This window comes from Tupaia chinensis, unplaced genomic scaffold (assembly GCF_000334495.1).
Source record: "Tupaia chinensis unplaced genomic scaffold, TupChi_1.0 Scaffold143747_1, whole genome shotgun sequence".
NCBI lineage: Eukaryota > Metazoa > Chordata > Mammalia > Scandentia > Tupaiidae > Tupaia > Tupaia belangeri.
This window is the reverse complement of record NW_006203596.1, coordinates 1-19,415: the sequence shown is the minus strand read 5'-3', so window position 1 is coordinate 19,415 and position 19,415 is coordinate 1. Positions and strand designations below refer to the sequence as shown.

At 35.5% G+C, this 19,415-nt stretch overlaps 1 protein-coding gene across 1 annotated transcript in view; it reads right to left on the bottom strand.

Annotated features, from left to right (window-relative positions):
• The window catches only part of LOC102476857 (ovostatin homolog 2), a gene marked incomplete at its 5' end in the record, with an annotated part of 53,137 nt that extends 34,661 nt beyond the window's left edge, over nucleotides 1–18,476 (bottom strand). Inside the window, 10 exons of the mRNA XM_006164869.2 lie at nucleotides 1,749–1,898; nucleotides 2,261–2,406; nucleotides 2,807–2,861; nucleotides 3,820–4,047; nucleotides 5,244–5,402; nucleotides 8,087–8,196; nucleotides 10,026–10,137; nucleotides 12,911–13,028; nucleotides 17,584–17,668; nucleotides 18,308–18,476. Of these exons, the coding sequence (XP_006164931.1) occupies nucleotides 1,749–1,898; nucleotides 2,261–2,406; nucleotides 2,807–2,861; nucleotides 3,820–4,047; nucleotides 5,244–5,402; nucleotides 8,087–8,196; nucleotides 10,026–10,137; nucleotides 12,911–13,028; nucleotides 17,584–17,668; nucleotides 18,308–18,476 (1,332 nt within the window). The remainder of the gene's footprint in view (nucleotides 1–1,748; nucleotides 1,899–2,260; nucleotides 2,407–2,806; nucleotides 2,862–3,819; nucleotides 4,048–5,243; nucleotides 5,403–8,086; nucleotides 8,197–10,025; nucleotides 10,138–12,910; nucleotides 13,029–17,583; nucleotides 17,669–18,307) is intronic.
• Nucleotides 18,477–19,415: the final 939 nt, after the last annotated feature.

The following is a 19,415-nucleotide window of genomic DNA, read 5'->3' as shown; positions in this document are numbered from 1 at the left end:
AAAAATAATTAGAATAATAAAAATAATGATTGGGGAAAACAGAAAAGATATGGAATGTTGAAGTGGGGAGATTAATGTCTCTGTACTGACGGACATGCATGGCATTCCCTTTTGAAAAAACAATGTAATACACTGTAAAGTTATATGTAATCCAATGTAATATAAAGAAGATTATGATAATAATAAAAATTTAAAAAAAAAAAAAAAACTTCACCTTCAAAACCATGCTCTGATGGGCCACTTCCCATAGCAAATCAGTGAGCTTAGAATCCCTCAGATTTGCATATCTGGCACCTCATGATTGGTCCACAAAAGCAACCAATCATAACCCACCTTTTACAATCCTTCATTCAACCAATCACTGCCCACCAACATGTATATAACCACAATCCCTGGCCCACAGTCTCCAGACGACCCGGATGACCCTGACTGCACTCTAAGGTAGAGACTGAAAGACTGGAGGACATAAAAGCATTGAAAATTGTTATGGACACTAGAGACAAAGTGGAAGGAGAATATGGGAGGGGAAGAGTGTAGGAAAGGAAATTTTGTGAAAAAATAGAGAGGTAAGACATTTGTGAGACACAGATATGGTTTATTATCTGTTGATGAGGATGTATATAGTATTCTCAACTGGGCTGGACTGAGGTGTATATCATGCTGGGTAAAGTCTCTTTACAATCTAAATGATGTATAGCAATTGAATGTATTAATAATAATAATAATAATTTTTTAAATTCATGGAGAATGAAATTTAAGTAAAAGTTTATCTTGGTATAAAACATTTCAAAATTTATGCACAGTTTTTCCTTATCTGCATTTTTCTTGAGCTTTTTGAAGCCCCTTCATATATGCCTTTAGAAAAGATATTTAAAAATTATAGTAAAAATGTAAAGCTAAGTGTTAAAGTATGAGTGATTTGAAATATTTCTTTTTGCCTTTGTATATTTTGCACATTTTCTATAATACACAGGTACAATTTTCATAATAAAAAAATTTTAAAATATTGAATTAGATTTCAGTATAACTATAATATAAATTTAACATCAATTTACCTATAATATAGTTAAAATGTATTTATTTAAAAATAAATTTAAAATATCCAACAATGATTAACTGAAATAATATTGTTGAAAACCTTCTGAAATTGTTGGTCTGCAAATGTTTAAGAAAATACAAGATCTATTAATAGATAATGATTTTAGACTGTATCCATGCATATTTTTTAATATGCTATACTTTTTTCTTTTCTTTTTACATTTAATTACTGTACACATTTACAGCATACAAAATGAACTTTCCCAGAATGAATACACTACATATCAGTCCAGACAAAGATATTTCTTTATCATCAACAGATTATCATCAACACATTATCATCAACATTATCATCAACAGATAATTTTCCATTTTGGGGCCTGTTAATTGTTTTGCTTTTTTCCCCCTTGATTCCCTTCCACACTGATTTCTTTCGACTGTAGATTTCCATATCTATAATTATGTATCTGTTTCTTTAAAAAAATCACATGGTATAATTTTAAACTGCTATAATTGTCTTAGAATACCATACTGTTACGAGCACAGGGCAAGCTAAGAAAAATAAGTAAGTGTATGATCCATGAAGGAACAAAGGAAGAAAAATGTGCTATTTTCAACATCTTCCATGTCAAATGAAAACGTCATTTGAAAGATAAGACTTGTAGAGGTACAGACAAAAATGAGGAAAATGAGAAAATCAAGAGCCTTACACTTTCGGCTGACAGCTCCTGCTCCGATTTCAGTAGAAGGACACTTTTATCCACAGCCCGGAGGGCACAGTAGGAGTGAGGGGCTGCTTGAAGATAGAGACTAGCACTGGAGCCAGGTAGCCCCTGCTCTTGAGAGAACTTTATGCTAACCTGAAGCAGAGGAAGAAAAAGAATGAGGATAGTGGTTATTTTATATGAAGATCATTTGGATAAATGGAATCTTTTCCAAATAAATCCTTCTAGATTTCTGTACCTATATTTCTTCTGTGCATTCTTACCTTCAACTCCCTTCAAGGCCATCACATTTCCTTTATAGCCTCCCCTTCATCTCAGCCTTACCCCTGCAGCCAAAGATTAATCAGTCTATTTGGTAATGTCTTCATTCCCAGATCATTTAATTATACTAGCATGTATTGTGAGCTTGGTGTGTGATGGATGTAATAGATAAGGAAACAATGGGGAATAGATGGTTCACCCCTCTCTGGACAAATCAGAGATAGAAGGAACATCACCTTGTTTTTAAAGCACTTGTCCACCTGGAATCTGGCACTGTCAGCCACAATTTCTCCATGGGGGTGAAGGGTATAGACAAAAATGACAGCCACAGGAGCCATATCAGCAGTGATGGTGATGGGAAATGAGAACTGTCCCTTCCAACCTGTGAAAACAGGAGATGTCATCAACAGATACAGTGGCAAAGGTTTCCTGGGTAACTGGGTATGCTTAGGTCAATGGCTTATGGACAGGAAGTATACCTTGGGCTTTGTGCTAAAGGCAAATAAGTTCAATAATGTGAACTACACAGACTGGAAAGTAGTAACAATACTGGGGATCTGGATATTGCTTCTCTCTAATGTACTTGATGAACTGGGAATAATAGGAACAGGCCAAAATCTTCTTCAGAATGTTTAGTAGGCTATCTTGGGTCATGCTAACTGTTACCTTCCACCCACAAGTTGAATTAAGTGTTCTTCCTAACCTCTTGATTCTATTACCATGTATTTCCTTTAAAAAGATATGGATGCGTGGTACGCTTAAAATGAATGTATTATACGCACCTTTGTTTCCGATTTCCTTTTGTCCACTGAGGAAGATTGCTCCCTTGACCAACATCTGTGCAGAACAAAGAAAACACACTATGCGGTGCATTATCTAGCATTATATCATAGTATCATCATCAGTAGATCATGATTTAGCCTGCTGACAAGTCTATTTCACAAGATGAAGTAGCTTCCCTAAACAAAGGTTAAAGATAGACTTTGTGCAAGTTGGAAAAGAGCAGAGAAAGTGACTACAGATGATTGGGAGCCTGGTGTGGTTTGTGAGCCATGTGCAATGCAACACGCGAGGTGGTACATAAAGCTCTGAAATTGTCCAGACTGTCCCGCTTTGAATCCATCTTCACCTACTCATTAACTGTGTCACGTAAGACAGGTTGGTTCACCTGTTTGTTTCTGTTTCCTTAACTGTCAGGTGGGGCTATCCATAAAGGTAAGTGGTTAAACGACTTGATACACAGGAAGTCCTTAAACTGTGCCTGGCACAGAATGCTTACCCTGAAAGGTAAGCCTTATTATCTGCAGTGACAGATCTGGAACTGAGGAAGCCAAGGCTGAGACTGGTTAAACAATTGGCCACGATGAACTATAATTTGCACGATAAATAAGAGAGCATGGGAGATTCAAACTAGGACTGCTTTAATGTCCAAATTTGTGTCTTTTTATTCTTCATTTTATCTTAGACAAAATGAAGAAACCGAGAGGGCTAATTACTTTTAATGCTTTTCAAAACAGGTGTTCACCATCTTTCTTCTATTTGCTAATATTTTACTACCACTAGGGGTCAAAAAGACTTAATAAGAGAATAGCAAATTTTTCCAATCTAGGGAAACTTAAATCTCCTTGAGCATTTAACGTGTTTGCTCGTAGGTTTTTAATGATCCAATAGTATCCACCAGTAAAATGAGGAGGCTGAACACCTTCAGATTAGGACAACGTGACCTGAAGACTTCATAACTGTTGTGCGGAGCATAAACAATTAGGCAGAATTCCCAGAACCCACTGAGTCTTACCAAATAGAAGAACTTGATGCCTGAGTTACCCTTATAGGCTTCCCCGTTCAGGGAGTAATGGACTGTAACAACCTTCTTTTGGTCACATCTAAGTTCCTTTGGTTCAGGAACGATCTTCAGGAAGCTGTTCGTTCGGGAGTAAAAGCGTGAGACTGAGAAGTGTGCATCTGGGTAGTCAGGTGTCAGCCAATTGGGAAGATAGCAGCTCTTAGGTTGGACGTATGAGGCCTAAGTGATAAAAGAAAGCGAAGGATCTCAGGTCTGTAAGCACTTCTAAAGACAGTTACTGCCGAATGGGAAGCTTGTTTATCATACGGCGGAATCTTAGCTTGCATCTGCCATTTCAACGTTGTTATTGAAAGTGAAATAATATCACTTTCCTTTTTTGTTTAAAGAAAGACCATAGTTGTTTAATTATTTCATTAGACTGACACTGAACTATTGTTTTTCAGTTTTTTAAAAAATGCTTTTCTTTCTTTCTTCCATGAGAGAGAGAGAAAGAGAGAGAGGCACTCCTAACAAAGTCTAGATGACCTAATCCACTTTAGGTCTCATCTGGCCTAGACAATATGCACATGTGCGTACACCCCACATGCCCAGGGAGGTCCTGGGACATGAACCCAGCACCTTGGCTATGTGGGTCCAGTTGCATTACCACTGTGCTAATGTCTGGCCCTGTATAATTTTTACTTTCACATTGATGTCAGAGAATTGGACTTCGGATCTCTTTCTTTAAGCTACATTTTGTTTGACAAATTGTTTAAAATTCTGCTTGAAATTCAAACAGTAAAACTCTTTGAACGGCAGAAGAAAGAGAAATCATAGTATCTCCCCTGCCTATGCACCATACTACCTAAGGAAAAATGGCAAATCATCTTCATGAATGACACCTAGATTCTCAGAGGAAAATACTGATTGTTAGAGAATTTATTACAGCTGCACAATCCCTGTGGTATAGTGGCTACATGCTATGCATTGGTAACTGGGTCCCAAATGGCTGACCATGTTCAAATCCCAGGCCCGGTGGCTCACAAAATGAACCAGCATGTGTTCATGCATGCACCAAATCCTGATAGGTTGGAAAAGAAGGCAAAAGGACTGCAGTGTGATCAAGCCCCAGTGAAGGATTTTCACTCTGTCTTTCTCTTGCAAGTGTATGTGTCCTTTGGCAATTAAAAAAATAGAGTAAACTTATCACCGTTATAATAAACTATTAGCTTTTCATACTTTTAAACATATTTTCATATATAATTTAATGAACAGCTGTATGATATAAAATATGCTAAACCTTAAAGCTTTATTAAAATATACTCTCAAAACAAGTTGTCTTTTAAAGATTACTAATGTTCAGAATTCCTGCTTTTTTGCTGTTCAAATTCTCTGTGGAAAATCTAATGGTCTTCTTCTACTCTTAGATGTCTTACTTTCAGGTTGAATGTCGGATCAAAAATGTTCGAAGTGTCAATAGAAAATTGAGCTTCACCATTTTCATCCGTGGTGTAATTCCCTATAAGCTTGTCATTGAGCTCCAATTGCAACAACTTGTTCACCATAGGTACATTATTGGGACCGGAAAATTTAAGCTGCACCAAAAAAGAAGTATTAGTATGTTTAAAATACAAAATTTTCACATTTTTACAGAGGAATGCATTTCTATTCCTAAATGCTTACAATAAGTTATATAATATTTCCACAAATTATATAGCAAACTATATTATATCATTTTTTCCCAGTGCTTAAACTTTATTTACTTTCCTACGCTTTTTTGCAACACGGTCCTTTGTGCTTTTTAGAAATACAATAAAGTTCTCTGCATCCTAGCATGCAATCATTTAGAAGTATTTTAGGATTTGAAAACAATGCCAATAAGCTAACAAAGCAATATATATTACTCAGACACACAATTTTTAATTGTTTACCCTTTATCTATCTTGTAACTTTGCATTTACTTTCATACCAGATTCTAAGTGTTGAAGTCAGAGTTCAATCGTTTTTGTTGAATGTGTTCTTTTAAACTGGAAGATTACTCCATGAATTTCAGGTACATAAAATACAAATCTTTAATGCACAGGTTTAAAGTATACATATTATTTTTATGTCAGTTAAGCTACCAACTACATCAAGACATGGAACATTTCCCTTTCATGTGAATGCTATGCTACTTGCTACAGAGTTTCCAAGTGTTATATCCTGTACTGTCTGTTTTATAAGAGTAAAACACCTTGTTATATGCCTGGGTGCACTCAATTTCTAGGACTTAGAGTTTCCATTATCTTTAAATGCTTTTATCTTGTTCTATACAAATCAGAGCATCCTAGGTTATAGACTGGTTTCTGAACCAATATGAATCTTTTTCATAGGGATATTCAACCAGTCTGTGAGTGTAACTCATCTGTACCTCTTTCAATCTGTTTTATGCAGCCTTAATGTTTCTATTTTGCTACATTTTGTGTTTTCACCACAGTCCTCTCTAATCCAAAGGAATGGCTGTACATATTCTATTTTTGTTAAGACATACCTTGTCAAATTTATTTGTATGAACTATTAAATGATACAGCAAATGTTTTTTCTCCATGTAACATGCATAAAACAAGGTTTTGTCCATCTGCTGCCCACCTAGTGATTTAGAAGTTTTGTTTTTTACACTATCAGTGTTAACATTATGGACAATCTTGCTGCATCTTTTCCCTCTTAAACCCTGCTTATCTGAAAATGTCTTTCAGTTACTTGCACAGAGAAATAATAGCTTGTCAAGGTATACAATTCTTGGCTTTATTTTCCCTTAAGACTCTGTAGATAGTCCTCTATTGCCTTCTAGTATTTGGAGTTTCAAGAGAAAAAGCTGACATCAGCCTGACTTTTGCCCTTTACAGGTAACCTGGTTCTTTCTGTCTGGATATTTGTAAAATTTTAATTTTTTCCTGAGTTTTAAAAATGTTATCGGGATATGTCTACTTGTTGCTTTCTTTTCATCAAATTTCTAAGGTACTCTGTGAGCTTTTTCCTTTTGTAGATCTAGTTAGTTCTTCAACTCTGGGAAATTTTCTTCAGTCAGTTCTTTAATCATTGCTTTGGTTCCTTATTTTGTCCTTTCTTCCAGGTAGTCTAATTATGTGTAGATTGTATCTCTTGGTCTCTCCTTGTCTTCTTTTCTCTTATCACAGTTTAGTTTCCCTCTTTCTCTGCATTCTGTGAGAATTTCTTGTCTTGCCTTTCCTTCAGTAATTTGATTTGTGGCCAGTCTGCCTTGTGCATTTCTGTTAACTCTCTCAGTTCTCTCTGACTCATTCGAAGTGCTCTGACATTACCTTCTTTATCACTGAGCACAGGTGTTTAACTCCTGTGCCGTGTAATAGTCGATTATTTCCCACTGTCATATCTGTTTCAAGAGGAGGCAATTTAGTTCTATCCCTTTCTTCACAGCTACAGTATAACCACCTTTTCAGCAGCTCTTCTTAGGAATGTAGACCAAAAAACAAAGACTAGTATATTATGTAATTACTGTACATTAGTTTATATATTAATTTATATTACCTATATTATCATAATATACTTTTTACATAGTATAACATAGTAATACAATAAATATATATTGAATATATTATATATAATAAATAATGCATTTATTATATATAATAAAGAATGTGTTTATTATTTTTACAATAATATATTATAAATATATTTATATATAATGTAATATATTTATTGTTTATATATATAAATATATATTTATATTGGGACCAGTTGATGGTGTAGTGATTACATCTCCAGACTCCCACAAGGCTGACCGAGGTTCAAGTACCGAACTCTGGGGCTTGGAACTCACATCAGCCATGTATACGTGCATACCCAAAATTCCAAGAGGAGAATGGAGGAGAAGGGATTGTGGTGCAGCCATTCCCCTTGGGGAGTGATTTCTCACTTTCTGTCTCTTTGTCTTTCTCTGACTCTCCGGCATGCACACGTGACCTATAGCAAAAATCTCTAAAATAAAAAAATACACACAAACACGCAAATATATAAACTGTATAAACACATGTGCAAATAAATATACATAATGCATAGTATATAATTACATATCTATTATGGAAATGGCTGTAATTTTATCGATGTCTTTATTTCAACTTAAGACTTTTCTAATAATCTAAGACATACTAAAGCAACAAATATAATATAAAATTAGGAAAAAGTGTCCAGAAATTTTCAAAGGACAACCTAAGAGCTAAGAAAATGAAATGAGAATATGTATTTTATCAGTCAAACTCACAGTTCCAAAATACGAAATGCCTCTTCGATAAGAAGGGTCCATGTTCTCAAAGCTCACACTCCCAAGCACCTGGGTGATAAAGGTTGAGGTCTTCTCACTGATCTGCACTCCTGTGAGAAACAATGCCGTGTAGTGTCAGGAGGGATTTAGTTATATGATGGACAGTTTCAGAAGAACAAATAGCTTGGGGTACACGTGAGAACTTCCTGTACCCAGAATTACTGTTCTACTTCGGAAGGAAGTTGTAAGTGCTTTGAAGTATGTTGCAGTGCCTGCTACAACTATCTGGATGTAGAGTATTTCAAACTGAATAATGAAATTATTATGGAAATATGTGAAATTCCTTTCTTTTTCTGGGTCTTCCAGTTCTAACCTGTAACTCTTTTTATGATGAAGAATGTCATAGATATCTCCAATATAAGACTCTTGCTTTCTGAAATCTTCCCTAAGCCTGGAAGATAACTATTTAGATTTTTATCATATTGAAAAATGTATGATAGCAAAGTAATGAGAAATACCTTGTGATATCAAATAAGTGAGTGAAAAGCAGAGTCAAACATCTCTAGCTAAGTTACTACGAACAGGAATATAAATATCACAAACACTCGTTCATTGTGAATGCCATCACAACATTGATCTAGTGCATTTACATAAAGCACTTAATACATAATATAACTCCAATCTCTGTTTAAGTTATAAGAAATAATAATCAATGCCTTCTGGTTTATCTTTTGAATTAAATCTAACTTTCCAGTTTTTTTCTTTTTTTTAAGATATATTTTTGCTATATGGCACATGTGCTCACCAGAGAGACAGAGAGACAGAAAGCGAAATCACTCTTCAAGGGGTGATGGCTCTGCCACAATCCCTTCTCTATTCTCCTGTTGGGATTTTGGGCATGCATGCACACACGGCCAGTGTGAGTTTCAAGCCTCTGGGTCCGGGACTCCAACTGCAGTGGGCCGCGTGGGAATCCAGCAACATAACCATTACACCATCTGCTGGTCCTCTTTTTATCATTCTTTTAACAAATATTTATTGAATGCTTACTATGTGCCATCTTGCAAATCTCTCACTAATAGTTGTTGTACTTGCAAATGTCTTGGTGGTATTAAACCAAAGGTTGGCAAACTTCTGTAAAAGAGCTGATAATTAATCTAGGTTACAGATCACATGGTCTTTGTCACAGCTACTCAACTTAAGCCAGAGAGACAGATGAGTGTGGTTGTGTTCCAATAAAATATCATTTACATAAATAGAGAGGAATCTGGTTTTGATCATGAAGATGCAGCTCTCTTGGATTAAATCAGAGATTAGACCTTGAGAATTTTTTTTTTTTTTTTTGGATAGGTTTTTGCTATAGGGCACGTGTGCTTGCCAGACAGACAGAGACAGACAGAGAGACAGAAAGGGAGAAATCACCCCCCCAGGGGGGATGGCCACGCCACAATCCCTTCTCCTCCATTCTCCTCTTGAGATCTTGGGCACGCGCACACACACACGCCTGGTGTAAGTTTAAACCACCGAATCCAGGACGCGAACCATGGTCGACTGCGTGGGAGTCCAGCGAAATAGCCATTACAATAACCGCTGGTCCCAACCTTGGGAATTTTTTTATGAACTAATTTATACAAAGTTAAACAAACGGCTGATTCATTTGTTTAGCTCGGTTTCTTCGGAGGGGCACTTTTCTTCTTGATGCAGGTACAGAAGCAGATACAAACATGCAACATTTCTATAAAGGTTTGCTATTATTTTAAATATTATTAGAAAAATCTTATTCAAAATCAATCCTTAAATTGACCTATTGGGCAGGGCACTTAATTTTGCCTCTTTGAATAATAATTAATCTGTACTTTGTTGACATTGCTAACTCAGTGAGGCTCTTCTCAGTAAGCTACTCTATATCCTCAGGCTTTTGGTGAAATATGATCATTACCTGTCCCGAGTTCTGTAACAATTACAGTGATATCAAATGTCATGAAAAATCCTGAACGGTAGAGCTGGAAAATCTTTGTATTTACGATTTGAGAAATACAACCAGTTTGCAGCTGAAACAAAAGAGAGAGAAGGTACAATGAAAATGTTAGTGATCAAAAATCTTTTTTAAAATATAGAATTTTAGTTCAACCATAGAACACCCCCCACTCCATGGCTCTACATGACAAACTTGTTGAAATGATCAAAGAATTAAACAAGGAGGAGAAAGAGAAGGAAAAGGGAAAGGGGCAAATTAACATCAGCATTTCAAACAAAATAAGGAGTAATCTATATTTCACAGAATTCAAGAACATTCTACTGGAAACAATGAAGATGGAAAAGTGGAGCTAAATGATATTTTAAAAATGAGCAATTAAAATCATTTTGAGGCATTAAGATCAGAGGGTACAGAAGTACTCTTCAAACATGTGATGCCAGATAAATAATTTTAAGGTAAATCATACATTTAAAATAATTTAGAACCTCTTACTGGTAACATAAACAATTAGAGATATATACATTTGTTTTAAAATAGAAAGTGTTTATTAATTTAAATGAAAAACACATCAATTTGTTTGATCCTCAGAGCTATCATATGAGCCAGGCACTGCTATTACGCCCATTATATGGATGAATAAACTGAAGCACGGTACATTAGTTTTACCACTTGCCCAAGGTCATGTAGCTGACCTTGGTAGTAGAGCTAACTAGGCATTCTGGTTTCAGAGTGTGTTTTCCACTGAACTCTCAAATATTGCATAAACAAAAAAAAGCAATTTTACTTTATTGAACCCAGTCAATTAAAAAGAAATAGCACAAAGTGACCAGAAGAATGTCAATGCCTTTGAAATTAAGAGAAGAATATTTTTCAATAATCCTTAAGTCAATGAGAAAATACTGGGTGAGTTGAAAAGAGTCTAGATATTAGTATAAAGAAAATAATGCTTTTGCATCGAAATCTATGGTGTTAAGTTGCAATTAAATAACATGCAAAACATTGAATGTGTTCATGACTAAAAGAAATTTATATACTAATAGACAATAAAATTGACTGAAAATAAGAAAAGGAATGAACAAGATGAAAACTAAAATAAATTATTTAGAAATGCAAAAATAATATGAGAAAGAAAATAATAAAAATAAGAGCCAATAAAAACAGATATACATTTTATTGGCATGATTTAGAATAGAGTGAGCAAGGGTGTTTAAGATACTAACACAACTCAACATCCATCTGGAAGAAAACAAGATGACTTATTTTAGACTATAACCACGGGCATGATCTGTGGCCTGTGGTTGAGGGAAGCAGACCCCACATGGCCGACTGTGCGAATGTGCCTGGGAACCCAATGGGAAGGAGAGGTAGAGAGAGGACTGACTGCAGTGTGACCATTCCCCATTGGGGAGTGCTTTCTCCTTTTCCTTCTCTCTTCTTTGGCAAGCATATGCACCCTCTGACAAATTTTAAAAAGAAAGAACATAATCAAAAAATAATTTTATGCCTAATAGAGACATTTTTAGAAAATTTTTAGAACATGCTAAACCACATGTACAATAGAGGGGCAGAAGAGACTTTTTTTAACCTTGATATGTCAAAATGACTACAATCAAAAACAATGATTTGACTTATCTAAATAAGAGACGTGGAACAAAATTTTGCTTAGAAGATGGAGGGAAATTTTTATAATAAAAGAAAGTTTCAATTTCACATGGACAGGAAGAATGGAGAATTTTCAAAAGAACAAATTCAAATTCATAACAAAAATACAAGGAGGTGCTCTGAGTAACTAATAATAAAGTAACACAAGTTAAAATAAAACATATTTGTGTCTTTCAAAGTGTAATTTTCATTACAGGAATAAAACTCAGCTGAGTGAAGACTCAGCACTGGGCAAAAGTTTTTAAACTCCTAAATATGTCACAGGAAGTAGATAGGAAATATAGTATCCTTGCATGAGAGGACTTCAAAAGTTTGTAGAAAAATGCAATGGAAGTGTGAGTTCATTGTGGTGCAAGAAACTTTGAGATCTATGCATAGTTTTTTCATAACATGCATTTCTGTGAACTTCTTCAAGACCCTTTTTGTATTGCTGGGAGGAATTTGAACACTTAAAAACTTTTTAGACAACAATACGTTAATATTTTCTAAAGTTAATCTTACCTATCTATCTAGCTATCTATTACCAATTAGTCAGTCATCAATATCTCCTTTGACTCCAGAAATTTATTTGAAGGTATTGAAATGAATAAGTAAATAAATAATCTTTTGTATAAAATTAGTTTTACCAGATTGCTCATTGCTATATTTTTCATTACAGGAAAACAAAAAAATTAGCTGAGTGAACATACCTAGGAAAAAAATGGCTAACTAAATTACATGAGAGCCACACAATAATTATTAAAAGCATTCCATTGATGTTTGCAAACAAGCTGTTTCTTAAGGATAATGCTCAGTTCTGTGGTGAGTAAATCAAGGATACATTCATTCAAAGGATGATTAATGATTCTCTTAAGAAAGATCAGGGAGATCACCTGGGTGGTACAAAAAAATAAATAAATAAGGAGGCCAATGAAATCTTTCAGATTCTACAAGTGCAATTAACCTGCAGGTGGATAGCGATGACACGACCTCCAGCATCAGAGACCTGTCACACACTGTGCTTTTCCGCCATTCTTTACTTGTAGTGATTCCACTGAGTTGTTGTAATTATATTTTATATAGCTGTACCTTCTCTTCTACACAAAATAAAGACAGTGCTAAGTCCTTTCTATAAATGGAACCGAAGGAAGAATAACAATGAAAAGTGAACAGTAGCTCTTCGGAGGAAAGACCATGGTCTGTACCTGCGCAACGAACTGCTCACATATCTTGTGCTGGTCGTTCTCACAGGTCCCGGAGGAGTACAGTTCTCTGCACACCCGGATTTGGGCTTTCCCTTGCACAGGTTGGCCGAAGGTGTATCTAGTGAGAGAAGGTATACTTACAATTACAAAGAACGATACTCTAGTGATATTGTATGGTCTTCCTCAGAAATTATATATAAAATCTCTAATCTATGAGACCCTCAACACAACCTGATTCAATTAGGAGTTCACACTTATTGGTGCTATCTTCCTCATAGAATTTAGGTTAAATTAGGTATTTTTTTGTTATAATATAACTCTTTTTTCCCCCCCACAAAGTTTCTGCCTTCAGGTGTGTGCGCTCACTGGAGTAAGAGACAGAGACAGTGAGAGAGAAAGTGAGAAGTCACCCCCCAGGAGGATGTCTACGTCACAGTCCCTTCTCCTCCATTCTTCTCCCAGGATCTTGGGCAAGCACACGCACCATGTACCTGATGTGATTTTCAAGCCATAGGTCTGGGATATGAACCAGTGGGCCATGTGGGAGTCTAACAATATAATATAACGGCTACACCATCTGCTGTTCCCCTGTAAGTGCTTTTTAAAAAATCAACTTCAAGGTAAGGTAGAAGCTAAACTAATCTAAAACATCAGTATATAAGATATAATGATTAAACTGAGTTTTTTTAAATTCTATTTTAATCTGATAGAAATATTACATAATATTAGCACTTTATTTCTTTTTTTCTTTTTTTTTTTTGAGAGGGTTTTTTTTGCTATAGGGCGTGTGCGCTCGCCAGACAGACAGAGAGAGACAGAGAGACAGAAAGCAGGAAATCACCCTCCAGGGGGGATGGCCACGCCACAATCCCTTCTCCTCCACTCTCCTCTCGGGATCTTGGGCACGCACGCACACGCGCCCGGCGTGAGTTTAAGCCACCGGGTCCGGGACTTGAACCACGGTCGACTACGTGGGAGTCCAGCGACATAGCCATTACGCTAACTGCTGGTCCCAGCACTTTATTTCTTGAACAAAAACTATATAGGCATAAAAACTAATCTAAAACATCAGTATATAAGATATAATTCTTAAACTAAGTTTTGAAAAATTCTATTTTAATCTGATAGAAATATTACGTAATATTAGCACTTTCTTTCTTGAACAAAAACTATATAGGCATAAAAGTAAAACTTGGATAACCCAGGATCTTAAAATACACCCAGATCAATATTTAAACGATGCTTACTTTACCATTCAATAGATGTAGAATGTATGAAAATTGGCATACACTAACTGTGCTTTGACTAAAAGTAGGATATCTTATGGGGTGAGGTTTAATTAGTGCCTTATTTTCTCCCAAAACACAGCAAACCGTAATTTGAGTTCTTTTAAGTTTCAACTAAAGGCAAATCTAGTTGATTTGAATGTTTTTCATTACTTGAGGATTCTTTCCACTAAAAGTTAGAAAAACATAACAAATATAAAGCTACGATAAAATTAAGTTTCATTAAATTTACTGGTTTTGATACTTTTTTCCTAGTTATCACAGATTGATAAATAGCATTATCTTTTTTATGGGGGGGGATGACCTTGATTAGTTAAATGTGAAAACATAACCCAGTGCTCTACATTGTAAATGAACTAAAATTCAAACTCGGTCCTGCTTCGCTCCACAGCCTCTTCTTTCCATCCCAGTAATATGTTTCTCTCTCAGTTTAAACATTCTCAATGCTTCTGAGACTTTGACCTCACTCAAATCACTAGGGTAACCTGTCAGTTTTGATGATCTATTATGTGTAAAATAGAGGCCAGCCTCAGACTGGACCACGGAGGTTACACCTGAACATGTCTTCTTATATCTTTCTGTCATCCAGTTATAAAATATACCTTTTATCAGATTTAGTCACATCCATTAAACATGTAGCATAAATCTGCATTCAGATCAGAATATTCTCTTTGTGTGTGTGTGATTTGAAAAGCTCTTGGTGTATGTTAATGCAGTTTATCAAAATCTTTTTGCCTGGGGGTCAGCAGGTGGTGCGGAGGTTAAAGCACTGAATTTCCACCTGGCTGACCATGGTTTGAGCTCGGGACCTGGTGGCTTGAAAAAAGAATCATGCCAAGTGCCATGTGTGTGCATGCCCAAAATGGCGATAGGAGAATGGAGGAGAAGGGACTGGGATATGGTCATCCCCACTGCAGGGAGCAGGGGAGGGGGAAGGAAGGGATGATTTCTTACTTTCCCTCTCCTTGTCTCTGTCTATCTCCAGCTAGCACAGGCACCCTACGGCAAAAACCTTAAGATAAATAATAATAATAATAATAAACTATTTGCCTGCACATAAATTCTTCCCTCCTAAAAGCCTAATTCATCTGAGATTATTTGCTAAACTAACCCAATTTACTGTTGTTTTCTCTGGCAGTTCTAAGCTAAATCCTAGGGAACACTAAAACAAAACAATGCACAGACACTGTCATACAGTTTGAGGAGGGCAACCCATCGCCAGACGTTACCTTCTAGACATACTGATTTTATTTATGGTGTTCTCATAGTCTTCACGGAAATAACTCTGTGGCAAGCGTAGCTCCTGTCTACCAGGACTAATCGTGTTGCCAAATATTATTACTGCTGATACTGACTACTATTTAATGTCAAATCTGTCTAGCATACGATATTAAAGAAGTTTCAAGAAACTAGAGCCGTGGATATTATGGACACAGCATAATATTAAGGGATGACAAATTCCATTCCAAATTTTTGTCTTTTTGCATATCATTGGGCAGATAAATAATTTAAAACTGTTAATACCATTGAAAGGTCTGGCATAGGGGTAGTTTTCAAGTGAATCTAGGTTAAGTCTTGGATTTCTTCGAAGTTATCTTTTCAAATAAGATCATCGATGATCTCTCATTTAATACATGTGTTGAATTCTGGCACACATTCAATGGTTGTACTGAAACTCAAAAAATGTTATGATCATTTTTCTTTGATCTAAAGAAAAATTTAAATTCTGTCAAAAACAAAACAAAAAGCTAAAAACCAGTTTCCAAGACTTTTTAAGGCATCAGAATTATATTTTGTATACTGCAGAATATATCCAAGAGAAATTATCTTCATGTCATCAGTTAAGGAGAGTATTTAATAAATATGGAAAATATTAATATTTTAACCACTTATATAAAGTACAAGAGTTAGTGAAGCATAGCTCAAAAGTCAAACAGCTTAGGTCTAAATCCCAGTTATTTTATCAAAAAGCTCCATTAATATTGGTAAGTATTTCAATTCTCTGTATAGTATTATCTCTTTACATAATAGCTAATGTCTCATAGCATATTGGTGAAAATTTCATAGTGCTTAATTTAGTAATTGGTGCTTAATATATATTAGCTGTTTTTATTATTATTATTATTTGAAATTTGAAAAAGGAAATCACACTAAAAAAAATAGAAGGCAGTAGAAATAATTCTCTCCAAATGAAAAATTTCTCAAGTCATATATCAAGATTGGCAAAGCATATTTAGTGGCCAGTTTGGCAGCTCAAAGACTAAAAGACCATTCTGTGTTTTGTCTTGGAAACTCTGCTTCTCAATATCTTTCTTAAATAAATAATTTCAATTCAAAAGCTACTTATTATAGTTACACACAAAGACATACTACAAATGATCAATTACTCATTAATTAATTACTAGGAAAATAAACTAGAATAGTCTACATGTTATATATATGTGTATATATATATTTTTTTTTTTGAGAGGTTTTTGCTATAGGGTGCATGTGCTTGCCAGAAAGACAAAGAGACTGAAAGACAGAAAGTGAGAAATCACCAACTCCCCCAGGGGAGATGGTCATGCTGCAATCCCTTTTCCTCCTTTCATCTCTTAGGATCTTGGGGATGCATGCACACGCACCTGGCTTGAGTTTAAGCCACCGGGCCTGGGACTTGAACCATGGTCGACTACATGAGGGTCCAGCAACATAGCTATTATACCATCTGCTGGTCACCCTACATGTTATATATTAAAAGCATAGTTAAGTGAATTTGGTATAGCCATATAAAATATATTTATACAGCAAGGAATTAGAATTCATGAAAAAATTGGCAAACTATAGAGATACATTCCACAGTCTGAATTACTGTGGACAGAGAAATATAATGGCAGTCATAGAAAATATTCATGATAAATGAGAGGAAATTAAGTCATAATGTCACAGGCAATTGATATAATTACTTAGAGGTAATTTCTTACACTTTTTGTTATGTTTTCGAATATTACACAATTCATTACTTCTCTAATAACTTTAATAGAAGCATCTAAATAATTTATTTGCATGGTTAATCTTATTTCTCATTCTCTAACCCTTTTATTTACCTGTGGGGCAAACTTTAAAAATATGTGTGTGTGTGTGTGTGTGTGTGTGTGTGTGTGTACAATTATTGTTTTTATTAGCTTTTTGGAATTTCCAGTTTACATATAATCATTGTGCATCTTCATGGGGTACAATATGGTTTTTTAAAGCATGCATACACTGTATTATAACCAAATCAAATAATACAGACTTGTTCATTGTCAATATTGAACATTACGTTATACTGTGCACATTAGATCATTGTTCTATTAGTTTTTTTCCTCCTTTTATATGCTGAATTGTCTGTCATGAATAAATACTTACTTTGCGCATGCATTCACTTGGAATTCATCATCTGAGATAGTTATTGTTTGCGGCGCTCTGACTTTAACTTCAAACTTGGGCAACACTACAAGCCAAAAAGAGATAAACTTCAGCCCCCATGATTGCTAGTGAGCAAAATTATTGCAATCACCTAGTTAAGTATGTTTTCAGGCAACATTTTTCACTAGATGAGGGAGTCTTCAGAAAGTTCATGAAAAATGCGCATCATGAAAAAGCAATGCATGGATTTAAAAAATAATTGCACCAAAATAAACTTGTATTTCAATGCATTTTCCAGGTATTTCTGAAGTCCATGTGTACATGGGCACATCTATACAGATTATGTTTCAGCTGCCTCAAGTTCATAAAGCACAGGTCTACCACCATACACGATGGTGCCTGAGTTAGAATTCATTCATTCCCTCTCTTTTCTCATCTCTGTCCTCAGAACATCGCATTTTTGTTATTGCAGTCCCTTTCTAAAAGATTGTCTGGATTCTAGAAAGTGGGATAGAGAAAAGTGTCAGGGATCAGAATAAAGAAACCAGGAAAGGAGTGAGGAGTAAGATGGATTGCTGATAAAACACAAATGGCCAAGAAAGAAAGGAAATGGCAGGAAACAAATCGTCTTCACTTCCTTTAACTTAAGTCTAATTTAGAAGTTAGTTGCTCCACCTTTGACCTCTTCATTTATGTAAGACTACCACAAACAGCAACTAGTTACCATATCTATCGACAGTAAATTGGTGGGTCACTGTCCTGTCTGACTTTTTCTGCACAGCAATCGAGTAATCTCCAAACATTGGTTCTGAAATTAGTTGGAATGAGAGTTGGGTGATATTTTGAAATGAAGACACATCTTGCCATTGTAAAATCCTATTGTTTTGAGGATCCTGGAAAATAATGAAGAAATAAAAACTATCAGAAGTTGTATGAGAGAATTACATGTTCCTTCTTTATTGTGAGTACTTTCTGTAGTTACTGTAAGTAAAAAAAAATTGCTATCATTTTATTGAACATATTACTTCAAATTCTAAAACTAAGAATAAGTCATCTCTGCATATACGTTCAATATTATGTGTATTTCCTTTAAATCCAAAAAGAGTAAGGAAAAACAATTTGTCACTAATGCTTTGAATTGCTTAGTTAAGAAGTTAAAATTCCTGCACACTTGTCCAAGAGTCATGCTCCCCAAAGTAGAGTGGATTCATCTTTAGTACATGAAAGTATGCTTATACTAACACAATCTTACAAAAATTGTCACTAGCTTTTTACTTGGTCTGTATCTAAGTTGGTCATGAATTTTGAACTGCATGCAATAGCTGATAAGTGGAAGTTTTATTGTAAGAAAGACTTGATAATGACATCCTTTTTCCTTCATTTGGTTTTAGCATTTTGAAACTTACAGAAGTCTGGTTTGATGAATTTATTAATATTATCCTGCTATGGAGAAGCAAGTGTATGTACCAAGGCCAGAGACCACCTTTGGAACCTGTGCGCTCTATTTGCCCACTCTTGCTTCCAACTCCCACCCAGCCTTCTTCCCAGCTCCTGTGTGGCAGAAGTGAGTGTAGAGACTGAGGCCAGAGACACCCTTGGAACCTCCACTCTCTCCCACTCCTCACAGACTTTACAGTTTTCTGAAGCTACCCATGCTTGCTTTCTCTGTTGAAACTCTGCAGCTCAGTCTCAGGTACATCTATTCTCTAGAATCTGGGAGGCATTTGGAACACTCAGTCCCAGCAACAAAAGTGCAAGTTACAGGGCGAGTGTCAGGGAGATGAGGCTACAAAGAGATTATGGATCATCTCCTCCCACACACCTTTGAACAC